This window comes from Macaca nemestrina, chromosome 18, assembly GCF_043159975.1.
Source record: "Macaca nemestrina isolate mMacNem1 chromosome 18, mMacNem.hap1, whole genome shotgun sequence".
In the NCBI taxonomy this organism is placed as follows: domain Eukaryota; kingdom Metazoa; phylum Chordata; class Mammalia; order Primates; family Cercopithecidae; genus Macaca; species Macaca nemestrina.
In genome coordinates, this window is record NC_092142.1 from 69,091,462 (window position 1) to 69,107,937 (window position 16,476).

The window sequence follows — 16,476 nt, forward strand, 5'->3', positions numbered from 1 at the left end:
CAAAAATTTGAAATGCTACAAAATCTGAAACTTTTGGAGCACTTACATGGTATTCAAAGGAAATGTGCATTGGTACATTTCAGATTAGGTACGCTCAGCTGTTAAGTATAATGCAAATATTAAAAAAAAAAAAAATTCCCAAATCCTTAACACTTCTGGTTCCAAGCATTTCAGATAAGGGATACTCAAGCTGTACCTATTTCCAAATTTCCACTAACTAGCTCTTTGGCAGGTCTACGGAATAAAAATCGATGCTTCTGATTACTTCAAGGCATTATAACCTCATGAAGTGGTTTCTGAGATGCAACTGAGTTTTTGTGCTATTTTATTGTATTCTTAAATCTTTCAAGATGAATAATCCATGTAGTGCATTTGAGAGGTTCTACCTGTTCAAGAAAGGAAATTTAATATCCGTGACTACTGTATGTCAAATGATTTAGTGCCTTGTTTAATTAGTTCCTCTAGGAGTCCTCTGCACTTATCTTAGGGGAAACGTTGTTCCATTCTTAGTAACATGCCTGTTTGGCCTGTGGTCTGAGGTACTTACAGCTGCTACAGTGGTAAATGTGTCCCTTTTGAAACACTGTTCTGGGGACTTCAGAGATGACTGACTGCAACCTATCACCTCACAAATGACGGATCTGAGGTACAAACTAGAACCTGGGTCTTCTGGGCTCAGAGAACTCTCCTCACTACAGCAGACTGCCTGTTTCCATTTAGGGGAACGAGATGCTCTTTCATAAATGATACCAAGTCCAAGAGAACTCCTTAAGGCAGCTCCAATCGAAGGCTGCCTTGGCTGCTTCCGGAAACAACGGATCACTACTCCCAAAGTCAAAAACGACTAGAACACAGCCTTAAAAATCAAGTCATTTAATTGTGTCTTTGAAGGTAAACAATATATGGAGCTGGATCACAACCCCTGAGAATGCCAGAGCTATGGGTCCAAAACATGGTGTGCTATTGTCGGCAGAGTTCAGAAGGGTCTGGACTCTACGTGTTACCAGGCAGAAAACATGATGGAATTCATGCATTCCATTTAGCGACTGTGTAAAATTCCAAACAGACCCCAAGAATCTTTCAACATGGGGAAAATTCAACTTCTGGTTTTACAGAGAAACGAATGAAGAGTACCAAAACGCTTTGTTGATTTCTCCTCATTTTTCTCACACAATCTGAAGCCTGAGCTGACTATCATATCCCCAGCTCACAGCAGCTGAAGCTGCGGTTCAGGTTTGAGCTCAGTCTCCATACGCTTCCATGTAGCACCACAGCAAGAGTGGCCGGAGGCAGAAAGCTCTTGGCGGGCCAGCTTCCTAACAAGCACGCCGAGTGGAAAAGAACCCTCGAGCAGCAGACTGATTTAGTTTGTAAGATTTTAATTTACAAATTAAAAAAGCTATTTAATACATGTTTTACTTTTTCTCCTTTTTCTCCTCTTTCTTTACATCACTCTTTTCCTTATCTTTCTCCTTGTCCTCTTTCCTATCCTTTTTGCTGTCTTCTTTCTCCTGCCCTTCTTTCTTCTCTGCATCGCGGTTGGCAATCTTGTTGTTGATGAGGTTGTGCAGGGCGACCACGGAACGGATCAGCGAGGCCAAGTACACTACCACCATCTGGTCGTTGGTCTTCAGGTAAAAGGCCTTGACAAACTCCTGCAGGCTGACGTCTGGCAGCAGGTTGAAGACGTCCTGCAGCTGGTAGATGATCTGGTGGTTGATGGGCAGCTTGCCTGTGGCGACTTTTTCCAGGTAGCTCCTGATATCCAGAAGCTTGGAGTTCAGTCCCTTCAAACCATGGACCTGGTTTGTGATCCGCTGGGACAGAGTGCCCACCGTCGTGTCTTTGATGTCTCTGTAATAACCCGCAGTTAGAAAGGGCAGGAAAAGGCATCGGGTACCATGTTATCACGCAAGTTCTTACATTCTAAGAAAATACCTAGCTTTGTTGGGTGCGGCAAGTTTTTAAAAGAAAAATGTCACTTTTCCATCTGATAAAGATTTAGTTATCAATTACGAAATTGTTATCATTCGGAGCCACATGTTTTATCTTTCTCATCACAGGACATTTTTCAAAAAATAATTACAAAAGAGAGCTAAAATAAAACCATTTTCACTTAAGAAAAAAAGAGATTGTTTACGTGAACAGTTTGGATCTGCCAATAACTTTCTGGGTAGCCTTGTACTGAAGCTATCTCAGCTTTCCTGTTCTTAAAAGGATGGCATTTTCTCTACCTGCATCTCCAGAATATCGAGAAGCTTAAATTTAAGAGATGGTAATTTTTAGAACTGGAAGGAACCTCATTGACTGATAAAACTATGACCCCTTTCAAATAAGGATTATATAGATATAGGATTTTAAAACAAAAGCTACCCCGAGATGAAGATTCTCTTTAGAAAATGGGCTACATTTGTTGAGAAGGACATCTAGTGGAGTGCAGGCCTGCATTCTCACACCTCTCTTCCCTCACAGTCAACATTCTAGTTTCCAGACAAGGTATGCTATCCACAGAGTCATAAATTGTAACTCAAGACATTTACAGTTGATGTCGTTCAAACATTTCAATGTACAGACAAGAAAACAAAGGTCTGGAAAGAGACTGTGATTTGCTCAGAATGGCAGACTTGTTAGTGGATGGCCAGGACTGGAACCCAGGTCTCCATACTCTTGACACAAACCTCTTCCTTACACTGTGTGGCCTTTCGGGCAGCGCATTATTTTGATGCTGTACTAGGCTCTCACCGTAACAGGTGTTCAACTCCAACTTCCTCAGCTTCCTCTGCTCCAATTTCACTGGTCACGTGTTCAAATGTTTTTGAGGTTGGGGTTCCATCCTGGGAGAGGAAGCCTAACTATAATTATTTATTTTCCAGAAACAAACTGATGTGTGTTCCTTTTCACACCTTGAGTCTCCTGCTTTACGTCAGCTCATTTAATGGGTGCATGACTGAGAATTTTCTATGGCAAGGGTGGGTAAGGCTTGCTTTGAAAGTTTAGCCTTCAAAGCTGACATCACTGTGGTGCTGCTCAGTGATGCAGTCTGCTGGGGCACTGGGAGTTGAGAAAATCTGGAAATTCCCTCAAGCCCACACTTGGGATGGACACACAGGGAAGTCTCAGGCTGATTCTTAAAAGTGTATTGTTCTGGCTGGGCATGGTGGCTCACACCTGTAATCTCAGCACTTTGGAATGCCGAGAATTCGAGACCAGCCTGGGCAACATGGCAAAAAACCCTCTACAAAAAAACACACAAACTAGCCAGGTGTGGTGGCGGGCGCCTGTAATTCCAGCTACTCTGGAGGCTGAAGAATGAGAATCACTTGAACCTGGGAGGTGGAGGGTGCAGTGAGCTGAGATCACACCACTGCACTCCAGCCAGAGCAACAGAGCGAGATTATCTTTAAAAAAAAAAAAAAAAGTATATAGTTCTTTCTAGAATGGACAATATACAGAGTATCTGTACTGAAGCAAGTTTGTGCCAGAAAATGTAACGTTTAGCCCTTTTTTGTCTCTTGGATCAAACGATTCCAGAGTGCCCAAACCAATGCAATCAGCATAGCTGGCTTTCTGGCGGTCTGAATTAATCAAAGGATCCACTGGGGACATGGTTCCTGGTGGGCACCCAGTGACATCCTGAAGGGACTCGGAAGATACTTTTCTCAGACTCTGCCAGAAGAGGCTGTACGTCTCCTGCAAAAGGCTGTAAACTGTGTGCAAGGGAGGACAGCACAGTGGTAAGAGCACAGGCTCCACAGCCAGGCTAGCTGGGTTCAAATCTGGTGCCGCCATGTATGTAATAAGGGAGCTCCGAGACCTTGGGCAAGTCACTCCATTCACACTAAGTGCTACAGAAGTGAGCTGTGATTATTTTATTCAGGATAGGGTTAATCCTGCAAGGGGCATTCTCTTTGCTTTGCATGCCAAGATGGTCAGAACCTTTAACCGTCTTGTAGGATTTCTTGGTAACCTTTATAGGCACTAATTCTTCTTGAGTTTCATCTGGTAACATGACCCGTATATCCCCTTTATCTCCTACTAAAAAAAAAAAATCTTGCTTCATTGGGGTGCGTGTGTATGAGCAACCTCAATTCCTTTTCTAAAGAGGCAGGAGAAAAATTCACTAAAAACAACTGGGTCAAAACAGGGATGAAAGCCCTACTGCAACTAGGTGATACATTGGATCTAAGTTCCCTGGTAGCCAGGCAAAGAGAAAAGCTCCAGGAAGACAGAACTCAATGCAAGGAACATTTGCACAAAGCTATCCTAAAATATCCTTTTCCAAATCTTAAAACTGAAAGTAAGGATAAATACTGCAAATCTAAACCCAAAAGGAGACCGTAATTCATCCCTTAAAGTTTTCATTTGTAAAAGGGGAATCTGGATTTCTGTTTTGTGTTTTTGGGGGACAGGGTCTCACTGTCGCACAGGTTGGAATGCAGTGGCGTGATCATAGCTCACTGTAAGCTTGAACTCCTGGGCTCAGACAATCCTCCCGTCTCAACCTCCTGAGTAGCTTGGAATACAGGCATGGACCATCATGCCTGGCTAATGTTTTTATTTTTGTAGGGGTCTTCCTATGTTGCCCAGGCTGGTCCTCAACTCCTAGGCTTAGGCAATCCTCCCACCTCTGCCTCTCAAAGCACTGGGTGAGCCACTGTGCCTGGATGGAATTTAGATTTCTATGTTCCTCTCCATTTCCAAAATGTGGTGATCAAAAAAGTCAAAGGGGAAAAAACTTAACTACCTTCTTTTGTTATAGAGACAAAGGATTTGTTGACCTGAAAATTGAAAAAAGAAAAAAAAAAAAAGCCCATCACCCAGTAAGCGGCAAGTTGAACCCCCCAGGTTCATGGCAAGATGACTCACATCGTGGACTTCTTCCACTGAAATGTACGCTTCTGTGGGCAGCCCTAGGTCCTTCGGCTTCACATCAATGATGACCAATACCTGGCCGAGAAACACATCTTAGCAAATCATCTCACGTCCAGCACAAAAGGGGTAATTTCAGGCATTCCTCTCACAATTACTAAAGCTATTTCTTCTATTCAATTAGAAATGAACCAGAATTTTCAGCAAAAATGCATTTATACTTCAAATGATCTCATTGTTTTTTCTGCTTTTCGATCCCCTTCATTAACAAGCTGAGAGGCAGTACAGTGCCTAGCACAAGGACATTAGAGTCAATACAGCCAAAATTTCAATCCCAGTCCCACCCCTTACCAGACCTTCCTAACCATTCTAAACCTGTTTTCTCATTCCTAAAGAGGATATACAGTTACTGAGAGGATTACATAACTCATACACCTGGTACTTAGCAGGTGTAACCTGTTATTTATCAAATGTATTAGGTTACAGTATATTTCACAGAGCACTACAAATTAACAGAAGTTTATGGAGATAAAGCAGTAAGCAGATTTGCTACTCAAAATCTTCCCTGGATGCTCTTACTTGAGCTGGCTGGCAAAAAATCATTCAAGAGTTTTAAAAATAGAGAGCACTTACGGAATTAGGACAGTATCTTTTCATGAGTTCGTTGATGGCAATGTCATTCTTGTGTAGTTTAGGGCCTGTGTGGTACCAGCCAACTATTCTTTCTCTGGCTAGGAAGGAAAAAAATTAGTGGGCTTTAACTATTTCATGAAGCTCGATACAACTCCCTCAAAAAGGATAAGAAGTTATGTCCTTTACCTCTTTGAAAATTCCAGACATATGTACCCTGGTGGTACTAAAACTCTAATGGAAGACTGATTTTACTGGACGGTTCTTCACTTTTCAGCCGCAATTAGAGCGTTATTTCCCCTCTTACCCAAACCCAGGTGGCCTATTTGGCCTTAAATTGCTACTCTAGTTTTTCATTTATTCTACCTTATTCTTCTACTCCCACTAGTCTTAACTAAGTGTAGCCAACTGAAAGGGCCTTGATGTTAAAGAAAAGCAAACAGAAGACCCCATACACACAGATCAATTCTATGCTGTAACACCTTAGAACATCAAGACGTACCATTGACTTTCTTAAACATTCCATACATGTTTTCCAAATAATCATGGTCTAAAAACCACACAGAATCGTCTTTGTCATCTTCGTCAAAAGGAACTAAAGAGGAAAAAAAAAGTTAGTTTAGGGTGCTTGGTAGAAACCTAGAACAAAAGTCACAAGTAAAGACCCTCAGGCCAGTTCTGATTCACTTACGTGTTTCACTTGCCCAACACGATATTAAAATTTTTTTTTTTGAGCTGTCCTCAAAAACTGGGAGAGTTCACAGAAAAATCCAGACCTCCAGCTTCTCTTAAAAAACTGGAATACCTGGCAACTACCAGCTACAGCCAGGTAGAGGTTGTAGCTCTTTAAAAAACACATGCTTTTCAGTTTTTTAGAAGCCCAGTAATTTCCTGGTATTTTCCATTTGGCGAATGACATTATTAGCTGGTCGTTTTAGACACCAGAGTTAGTGACCTCTAGTCCAGAGGTCATCCAGCATGTTGTTGCTTTAATCATCCAAATAATACATGGATACGTTCTTGTGAGGATTCACACACGGGTAAAGTTCCCCATCTCTCCCCTTACTCTACCTATAAGAAGCATGGTTGAACAGTTTGTGGGGGTTGACAAACTGCCAGCTGCCTGTTTTTATAGAGGGTTGCTGCAATACTGCCACTCTCATCGTTTGTTTACATGTTGTCTATAGCAGCTCCTGCACTACAACAGCAGAGGGGAGCAGGTGCAGTGGAGACCACATGGCCTACAAGTCTAAAGTATTTACTGCCTGGTCTAGTGTGCAATCTTCAGGTTCTTTTCTATACTTAAGCAATTCTGACACAATCTGTGGGTTGTAGTCAAAAGTGGTAACAAAAGTTTATTTTCTTAAAAAGTCAACTGACATTTTAATCATGCTCAGAAAAACACAAAATTTGTCTTTTACCTGCAAAACTGTTCGATACATCAAGTACTTTCTTTTGCCATGAGCCCAAAAGCACACCAACAACGCGCTTCTGATTTCCAACCTTGCCGATTCTGAACGAGAAAACAGATGGTCAGTGTGGATAGGTTAGCACAGAAGCATGGATCCAACAATGAGATACTCAATGGGAAGTATCAATGGCACAGATACAATTTAGTTTACCTAGGAACTAATCTCTCTAAACCAATGTAATAGGGTTAGGTTGGTATTAACTATAAGGGGCAATTCACAAACTTGGTGCTGACACACACTGGCAGTTTTTACTTAACATTGACTGTGAAGTAATACATGCTTGGGAAAATTTCAGACTTCACAGAAATTTAAAATGAAGAAAATGAAAACTTCCCAGATCTTAGTCTGAAAACACATTTAAGCCACGCTACCACATTTAACTTTTTCTTTGCAGCTTTCTTTCTCCTTTAAACTTTTCTCATCCTGAAATCTTTTTTGGAATAAAGATGCTAGAGTAGGCCAGGCACGGTGGCTCATGCCTGTAATCTCAGCACTTTGGGAGGCTAGTTTCACATTGGTTTAATTGTAGTATTTTTCTTAGCATATAGTTGGCAAATCTATAAATGGTTACTAGGTTTGGGTTTGAATCAAACAAAGTTAATGATTGTGTATTTCTGGTGCCTCTAATTTTCAGGGGCGGGGGGAGCGGTAAGGGGGAAATTGAGTTTCCAACTTCAAGGGAAACTTCCATACTCATGGGCTTTTGTTTTGGTCTACCAAAGTCCATTTGTGTTTTTAAAACCCTACACTTACTTGATAGAGAAGCTAGTGCTCTTCTTTGTTTTTGAGACAAGGTCTCACTCTGTTGCCCAGGCTGGAGTCCAGTGGCACAATCTTGGCTCATTGCAGCCTCTACTTCTCAGATTCAAGTGATCCTCCCACTTCAGCCTCCCGAGTAGCTGAGACTACAGGCACATACCACCACACTTCGGTAATTTTTTTTTTTTTTTTGTAGAGAAGGGATTTTCACCATGTGGCCCAGGCTGGTCTTGAACTCCTAAGCTCAAGCAATCCACCCACCTCGGTCTCTGAAAGTGCTAGGATTAGAGGCATGTGCCACCAGGCCAGTCTAAAAGCTAGTGCTCTTAACAAGTGCTTGAATAGAACTGAAATGGTGCCTGCCCCTAGTATCCCATGGGAGAAAAACAGTAATTCCTCTACTGTAGAAAAGCCAACATATCCTAGGCTGAGGGTCCTTTTATGGCTCCAGCTGAATTAGTTGCACAGAGCAAGTCGCAGGAGAATGGACACTCTGCAACAATGGCTTTATAGCAGATGCTCTGAACTGGGTCTTTACATTTGCCAATTCAACTAACAATCTTGTAAAACTTAGAAACGTGCAACAGGTCTAGCAGGATGAACAGCTCCAAAGCCAAGGGGTGGTGGATGTACACCCTCAAACAGTGAGCTTACTAGATGACCTCTGAGATGTTTCCTTACCTTATTCATTATGGTCCAAATCTCCAACTGGTCTCTCTCTCTCTCTCTCTCTTTTTTTTTTTCGGAGACAAGGTCTCACTCTCACCCAGGCTGGAGTGCAGTGGCATGATCTGAGCTCACGACAGCTTCGAACTCCTGGGCTCAAGTGATCCTCCCGTCTCAGCCTCCCAAAGTGCTGGGATTACAGGCGTGAGCCACCATGCCCAGCCTCATGTTTAAAAAAAAAAAAAACAAACGGAAACCTCATCTATCTATCTAATATATATACATCTGTATATAATCCATATATACTATATATACATATGTACTTTCTTTTTTTGAGACGGAGTCTAATCAGATTCCCATTTAAAAATGTTAATGGGTTAAAACCACAGCTGATCCAGGAAGCCCTTCCTGGTGCAGAGCATCATCCAGATTTCGATAACAGGAACTCGGTCAAGTGAAGACAAACATAGATACGAACCTGGGGGCAGGGGTCAGGGACAAATTGAAGCTAGCCCCCTCTGCCCGACTCCAGCATCATCCAAGCATCATTCACATTTCGGTGAAATTAACTTGGTTAAACGAGGATAAACATAAATACGACCCTGGGGCGGGGGTCGGGGCCAAATGAAGGTAGCCCCCCCTGTGCCCCACTCCGGCATCATCCATATTTCGGTGAAACTAACTCGATCAAACGAAGATAAACATAGATAGCCTGGGGGCGGGGCTAAATGAAGCTAGCCCCCTTCGCCCCACCCGTGCATCATCCAGACATCATTCACATTTCATTGAAACCAACTAGGTCAAACGAAGATACGACCCTGGGGGACAGGGGTCAGAGCCAAATGAAGCTAGCCTGCCTCCGCCCCACCCTGGCTTCATTCAGATTTCGGCAAAACGAAGTGACAGACACTAGCTTGGGGGCGGGGGTCAGGGCCAACTAAAGCTAGCCGCATCCCCCGACCCCCGGCATCACCCAGATTTCGGTAAAACGAACTTCGGCAAAACGAACTCGGAAAGGGAACTCTGTAAAACACACTGGGTAAACGGAACAGGCAGCCCAGGTCCCGGAGTGGCGGCGGCTGGAGCAGGGGCGGGAGGTTGGATGACTCCGGCATCGTGAGCCGAGGCTGGTCTGCGCTCCTGAACAAGTAAGGGTCACCAGCCGCCCTGTCTGCGTCCCCAGGTCGCCCGCGGCCGCCGCGCCATCCCCAGCGTGCCCGTGACTCAGCAGCGGCGGCGCCGCCGGCTCCGCTATAGGCCGCTCTCTCACCGGTTGAAATGATCCACCACACTGAGCAACACCAGGGGGTGGACCACCACCTTCTGCACCGCCAGCTCCGGCATCGCGACACACCCCGCTCGCCAGGCCTGGTCCCCTGCCTCCCGCAAACACCGGCAGCTATAGCGATTACCGGGGCGCTTTCAGGCCCAGCGCCTCTTCTTCCGGTTCACCAGCCCTCGCGCGGCCTTCTTCTTCCGCTCCCAGAGTGCCTCGCGCGGCGGGCCCGGATCTTCGCCACCGCCGCCATTTATGGGCGGGGAAAGGGCTCGAGAAAGGTGGGGGTGGCCCTCTAGTCCCTTGCCTTGCGTTTCCCTGGACTTAAGGGCCGAAGGGACACTGGTGACTTGACCTCCTGGTATTGGCTTGCACCGTCACCTGCAGAGGCATTTCGCCTCAGTTCCTTCCCAGCACCCACCACCACTAAAGTAAATAGTTAACAGTTTACTTTTCCACCACCCAGAAGAAGCTCACTTTTGCTTCAAGTCAAAATCCTCCGGGATTTCTGAGAGGAACTTTAAATCTCTATTAGAGCACGCTTTTAATGTAATTTGGTAATTTATCTCATTCTCATTTTCATTGCCGGGGGAATTTCTCCTTTATCTTTACTGTGGACACTTTGCAATGAACGTGGCAACCTGCAGGTTTCCACGGGTCCTTATATTACTGCGTAACTAGGGCTAGAAGAACGCAATTGTGCCTTTGCTTTTGAAATCAAAATTTACGTAAGCGTTGAAGAAAAGATGGAAGGCAGTAAGGAAGTATGTTGTGATATTTAGCTAGGAAAGAGAAGAGGACGGCGACCTGGGAAACTAAAGGAGACAAGGACTTAAGCTTATTTGCAGGAGGCAAATTATAAGAAAAATCGTACAGGTGTATATCGTCTCAAGTTGCTGTTTTTGTAAACGAAAACAATACTTCAGCAACCTGAATTACTTACTTATTTTTTGTTCTGTCTTTAAACAAATTTTGCTTTCCCTTTATCACCAGAGGATTTTCCCAACATTTTGGCCTCTTGTTTTTTAAGGTGGACTTCCTTATCTCCAAATGTCAAGGGACACACTTAGTCTCTCTTATTTGTGGGTGGTGAAAAACATTAGCAAAGATTATACTGAAATTTGGCCACCAATGAGAGACTTTAATGTAGTCAGGAGTTTTAATTTGTCTGCATGTGAATTTGTCTTCTGTCTGCAACTTGGCTTTATTTTCAGATTTTCTGCTAGATCCACAAGGAAGTAAATGGCAGGATATGCTTAATATTCGTAATTAATTGAAGAGACTCTCAATGCAATTTTTATTTTTTAATTTAATTTTATTTTTTTGTACAGTTGGTGTCACAATGTGTTATCCAAGCTGGTCTCAAACTCCCAGCCTCAAGCAATCCTCCCACCTCAGCCTCCCAAAGTGCTGGGATTACAGGCATGAGCTACTGTGCCAGGCCGTTTATTCTTAATTATAACTAGAAAGATATAAGGGTTATGTTAATGGTGAAAGAAAACTAAGAGTTATTGAATCTATTGAGTGCCTTATAATATGCCAGCCCTGGTTCAGACACAAATATTGAATTCTTTTAATTAATGTTTCTCAAACTTTGATATGCTTACAAATCACCTGGGGACCTTGTTAAAATACAGATTCTGATTCTGTAGGTCTGAGATGGGACCTGAGATTTTGCACTTCTAACAAGCTTTCAGGTGAGGCCTGTGCTGTGTTAACGAGGCTTGTAACAACCTTACAAAGTTGGTATTTTCTCATTACAAATGAAAATTGTTGCTCAGATGTTGCTCTCAAGGTGGGCTTTTTCTGACACTTTGAAAAAATTTCATCTTTCTCCCCGTACTTACGTGTTTCTGCTTTAGTTCTCTCTCTAGTTTTTACCACTTGTGAATGGTTTGTAGAATTTACTTATTCTGTTCATTGTCTTTGTCTCTCATTAGAATGCAAGCTCTTATTTAGTTCGTAAACTCCTTTTACTTTTTTTTTTTTTTTTTTTGGTAAATGAGACAGAGTCTCGCTCTGTCACCCAGCCTGGAATGCAGTGTGGCACAATCTTGGCTTACTGCAACCTTCACCTCCCAGGTTCAGGCGATTCTCATGCCTCAGCCTCCCGAGTAGCTGGGACTACAGGTGAGGCGCCACCATGCCCTGCTAATTTTTCTATTTTTATTAGAGATGGAGTTTCACCATGTTGGCCAGGCTGGTCTGGAACTCCTGAACTCAAGTGATCTGCTGGCCTTGGCTTCCCAAAGTGCTGGGATTACAGGTGTGAGCCACTGCACCTGGCCCCTAGTTTACTTTTATATTTTCAGTGTCTTGAAAAGTGCCTGGCACATAGGAGACACTCAGTAATTACTATATAAATAAATAGTTATGGTAATGAAATGGAAGATGACAATAAGGCTCAGACATTGGGAAGGATCGTTCCAAGATCACATTGCTGGTCAGGATCAAGCCAGGTTTCTGTGACCCCAGTTCCTAATTGGGTGGTGCGCCTGCTTGCAGCAGTCTTAGGCAAAATAATTGCGTTAATTTTATTAAGATACTAAATTTCAAACTTTAGAAAGTGATGTGTTTTATTTCACACTGAGTTCACTTTGCAGTTGTACAGACTAAGTAAGCTGTTTCGAAGCTTATTGGGTGTCTCCAATCCTGACTCACTGAAGCAGTGTGGAATTGACTATGAACTTAAAAAATTATTCTAGTTACACATGATCATTGTGGAAAAATGACACTGTTCAGATAAATAAAAATGAATATAGAGCTGGGCATGGTGGCCTGTTCCTTTAATCCCAGATACTTGGAAGGCTGAGGTTGGAGGATCACTTGAGCCCAGGAGTTCATGACCCTTCTGAACAGCAGGACCTTGTCACAAATAAATTAATTGAAATAAATTACAATCACCTGAAATCTTACCACATACAGAAAACTAAGATTAACCCTGGCCCAAAGTGCTATTTTTTTTTTTTTTTTTTTTTTTGAGATGAAGTCCCACTCTGTCGCCAGGCTGGAGTGCAGTGGCGCAATCTCAGCTCCCTGCAACCTCTGCCTTCCAGGTTCAAGTGATTCTCCTGCCCCAGCCTCCCAAGCAGCTGGGACTGTAGGCGCATGCTACCATGCCCAGCTAATTTTTTTGTATTTTTAGTAGAGACGGGGTTTTACCATGTTGGCCAGGATGGTCTCGATTTCGTGATCTGCCTGCCTTGCCTTCCCAAAGTGCTGGGATTATAGGCGTGAACCACCGTGCCCATCCTAAAGTGTTATATTTCTTAAGGAACTTCAGCATTAGCTTCCTAGTTTGTCTTTTTGCCTTCCAGTTTTGACCTTCTCCCATCTCCATCCTCCACTCTGCAGCCAGACTTATTTTTTTGATTGATTGATTGATTGAGACTGAGTTTCACTCTTGTTGCCCAGATCTTGGCTCACTGCAACCTACACCTCCTGGGTTCAAGCGATTCTCCCACCTCAGCCTCCCAAGTAGCTAGGATTACAGGTGCCCGCCACCACGCCTGGCTAATTTTTGTATTTTTAGTAGAGACAGGGTTTCATCATGTTGGCCAGGCTGGTCTCGAACTCCTGACCTCAGGTGGTTCACCCACCTTGGCCTCCCAAAGTCCTGGGATTACAGGCATGAGCCACCATGTCCAGCCTTATTTTAACATTTTTAATTTATTATTTTTTTCAAGAGATAGGGTCTCTGTCACCAAGGTTGGAGTGCAGTGGCGCAATCATTAGCTCACTGAAGCCTTGAACTCCTGTCTCAAATGATCCTGCTTTGGCCTCCCAAAGTGTTAGGATTATAGGCGTGAGCCATGGTGCCCAGGCCCAGACATATTTTTAAAACACCCTTTTTAATGGAAAATCCCTAGCCTGTGCAAGAGTAGGGAGAATAGTATAATAAAGCCCATGAACCTATTACTAAGCTTCAAGTCTCCCTCACATTACTTACCTGAACCCTAGGTTTTTTTCTTATCCTCTCCTTAAAGGTAGGCACTGGTTACTAGTTTTTGGCGAATCTTTCAGAAAATTTTTTAAAGATGTACCTTTTGGCATCTATATGCAGAGCTTTCAAAATATGCAAATAGACCGGGCACCGTGGCTCACACCTGTAATCCCAGTCCTTTGGGAGGTGAAGGTGGGTGAACCACAAGGTCAGGAGTTCAAGACCAGCTTCGCCAACATGGTGAAATCCTGTCTCTACTAAAAATACAAAAAAAATTAGCCATGCATGAAGGTGGGCGCCTGTAATCCCAGCTACTCGGGAGGCTGAGGCAGGAGAATTGCTTGAACCTGGGACTTGGAGGTTGCAGTGAGCCAAGATCCTGCCACTGCACTCCAGCCTGGGTGACAGAGCGAGACTTTGTCTCAAAAAAAAAAAAAAAGAGCAAATGGAATTTAACTGTATATAAAGTTCTGAAATTTGCCCTTTTGAGCTAATAATGTGTCATTAATATACTTCCTTATAGCAAATCTAGGTCTACATCATCATTAATAGCTGCATAGAATGGATTTGATTTCTTCATAATAGATGCCTTCATCTACTCAGAGGCCCGGCTACAACATCATTCTCCATCAGCTTCTGTAGGCCTGGAAAGGGCAAAAGCTGTGCCAATGATGTTTCTAGAATCTTTAATTTTTCCACTGAGATAATGACTCTTTTGCACTGTAGACTTTGGCAGTCTTCTATAACCAGTATCTCTGATGTTTTTCTCAATACTCATTTAACAATTTGTTGGGCACTAACTCTGTGCCACCGTTCTAAATACTGTTTATATAGGAATAAAACAAAGCTCTTGCCCTCTTTGAACTTACAGTCTTGTTAGGAGAGATAGACTATAAGCAAATAATAAATACAAATCCCGTATAATATCCCATATGGTATCAGAAAGTGTGCTCAGCCTGTCACACCTGCTCGCCTTGATCAAATGTGGCAGGCCCCAGTGAATCATGCATCTCGGCGTTCATGCCCTGGTGTTGTCTCCAAAATTGACTATGAGCTTGGGCATGTGACTTGCTCTGGCACATGAGATATTAACAAGTGTAATACAAACAGAGACTTGAGTAATACTCATGTTGCAGCTTGTTCTCTTGGAATGCCTGCTCTTGGAACCCTGAGTCATGTAGAGAAATCTGGCTACTTTGCAGAGGAGACCATATGGAATAGAAGATGAATGCTTGGCCATTCCCCAGTTATTCCAGCCATTCCAGATGGGGTCCCAAGAAATGAGAGTGAAAAAACCATTGTGGATATTCCAGCTGTAGTAGATAGCATGTGGAACAGAAGAACTGCCCAGCTGAGCCCAGCCAAGGTTATAAAATTCTGTGAAATAATAAGTCATCGTTGCTGTTTTAAGTCATTAAGTTTTGGGTGGTTTGTTGTGCGGCAACAGATAACAGAAAACTAGGCAATTTGTGAATTCTTTGTGAACATAAGGTTCTTGGTAAATCAATTATCTGTCACTCAGTGCTTGGTTATGTAGCTGCTCCCTAAATGTTAGCTCCGTCACTTACTTTCTCAGTGTCATTTGCTGCATTTACTCTTTCATTTGAGGGTTATTTAGGGCTGTCACGGAATATCGCTCAGCTCAAGTGATATGATTAGAGTCTGAAGAAGTTCCTAAAGCTAGGCAGCATTTTGGAAGCATCCCAGCAGGACTGAGTTTGAGAGTGTGGAGAAACTGGAGCGTGGTAGAGAATAAATTCTTGATGCCTCTGGCACCCTTCCCTGTAAGCTTTCTCCCTTTCATCTCCTACTGTGAAGGTAATAGAGAAGAGCATGGGCTGTGAGTCAGATCTATATTTGAATTTTGCCTTTCCTATTCACTGGCTAGGATATTTTAAATGGGTCACTTAATCTCTCTACGCCTCAATTTCCTCTATGTAAAAGAGGGATGATAATAGTGCCTGACTCAGGTGAGGGGAGCCAGGGATGGGAGATGACTGGGCTGCACTGAGCAGAGACGTATTTAAGAGAGTAGTGAGAAATAAGTTTACGTTGGTTGGGTAGGACCGGGTTATAAAGGGCACACGATTTTTATTGTAAGTTAGAAAGTGATATGAAAGAAGTGACATTTTTAGAAGGTTAATCTGGTAGTAGTATGTGAAGTAGATTAACAGGAAGAGAGCTAATGCTGGACGTGGTGGGGGCACCTGTAGTCCTAGCTACTTGAGAGGTTGAAATGAGGAGTTCAAGACCAACCTGAGCAACATAGTTAGACCTTGTCTCTGAAAAAAGAAAGGAAAAATTTTTTTTTTTTTTTTTTTTTTTTTAAGAGAACTAGGAATCAGGGAAGCCCTGTTAGGATGATTTTAAATAATTCTGTATGAGGTGACAAATACCCGGAGTGGCAGAGGGAACAGAAAAAGAAACAGGGAGATGCATTTCAGAGAAGAATGGACGGAAAATGGGTGATTGATTGCCTGTGAAATATGAAGGAATGGATGAATAAAAAATTACTTCAAAGTTCCCTGGCTGGGTGGCATGGCTCAAGGCCAAGGTGGGAGGATTGCTTAACGCCAGGAATTTGAGACCAGCCTGGGCAACATACCCAGACTTTGTCTCTCAAAAAAAAAAAAAAAAAAAAAAAAAGCCGAGCATGGTGGCATTCACCTATAGACCTATAGTCCCAGCTACTACTTGGGAGGCTGAGGTGGGAGGATTGCTTGAGCCCAGGAGTATGATGTTATAGTGAGCTGTGATTGTGCCACTGCACTCCAGCCTGAGTGAGACTGTCTCTTAAATAAATAAAAATGAAAACTCTTGCTGGCTCATAATTTTTTTTTTTTAAATTTTTGAAAATGTTA

General features: G+C 43.0%; 1 protein-coding gene across 2 annotated transcripts; it reads right to left on the minus strand.

The window, feature by feature from the left end:
• Positions 1 to 857: 857 nt before the first annotated feature.
• LOC105491346 (proteasome 26S subunit, non-ATPase 7) lies at positions 858 to 9,852 on the minus strand. 2 transcript variants are annotated; one of them, XM_011757677.2, is made up of 7 exons: positions 9,667 to 9,851; positions 6,921 to 7,012; positions 6,002 to 6,094; positions 5,503 to 5,600; positions 4,867 to 4,947; positions 2,743 to 2,834; positions 858 to 1,854 (listed from the first exon to the last, which is right to left on the minus strand). In XM_011757677.2, exons 1-7 carry the CDS (start codon positions 9,738 to 9,740, stop codon positions 1,416 to 1,418), a joined length of 969 nt encoding a protein of 322 aa, XP_011755979.1. In that variant the 5' UTR covers positions 9,741 to 9,851; the 3' UTR covers positions 858 to 1,415. The 2 variants fall into 2 exon arrangements, with proteins under 2 accessions (XP_011755979.1, XP_011755980.1); XM_011757678.3 differs by lacking the exon at positions 2,743 to 2,834 and having other exon boundaries at positions 9,667 to 9,852.
• Positions 9,853 to 16,476: the final 6,624 nt, after the last annotated feature.

Bases quoted from the DNA above. Each gene is read 5' to 3' on its own strand.
- LOC105491346 (XM_011757677.2), bottom strand. From the start codon at position 9,740: ATGCCGGAGCTGGCGGTGCAGAAGGTGGTGGTCCACCCCCTGGTGTTG. The intron at 6,095-6,920 runs GTAAAAGACAAA...TTTCCTCTTTAG, and splicing joins TGTATCGAACAGTTTTGCAG to TTCCTTTTGACGAAGATGAC. The intron at 5,601-6,001 runs GTACGTCTTGAT...TTTCCTTCCTAG, and splicing joins AATGTTTAAGAAAGTCAATG to CCAGAGAAAGAATAGTTGGC.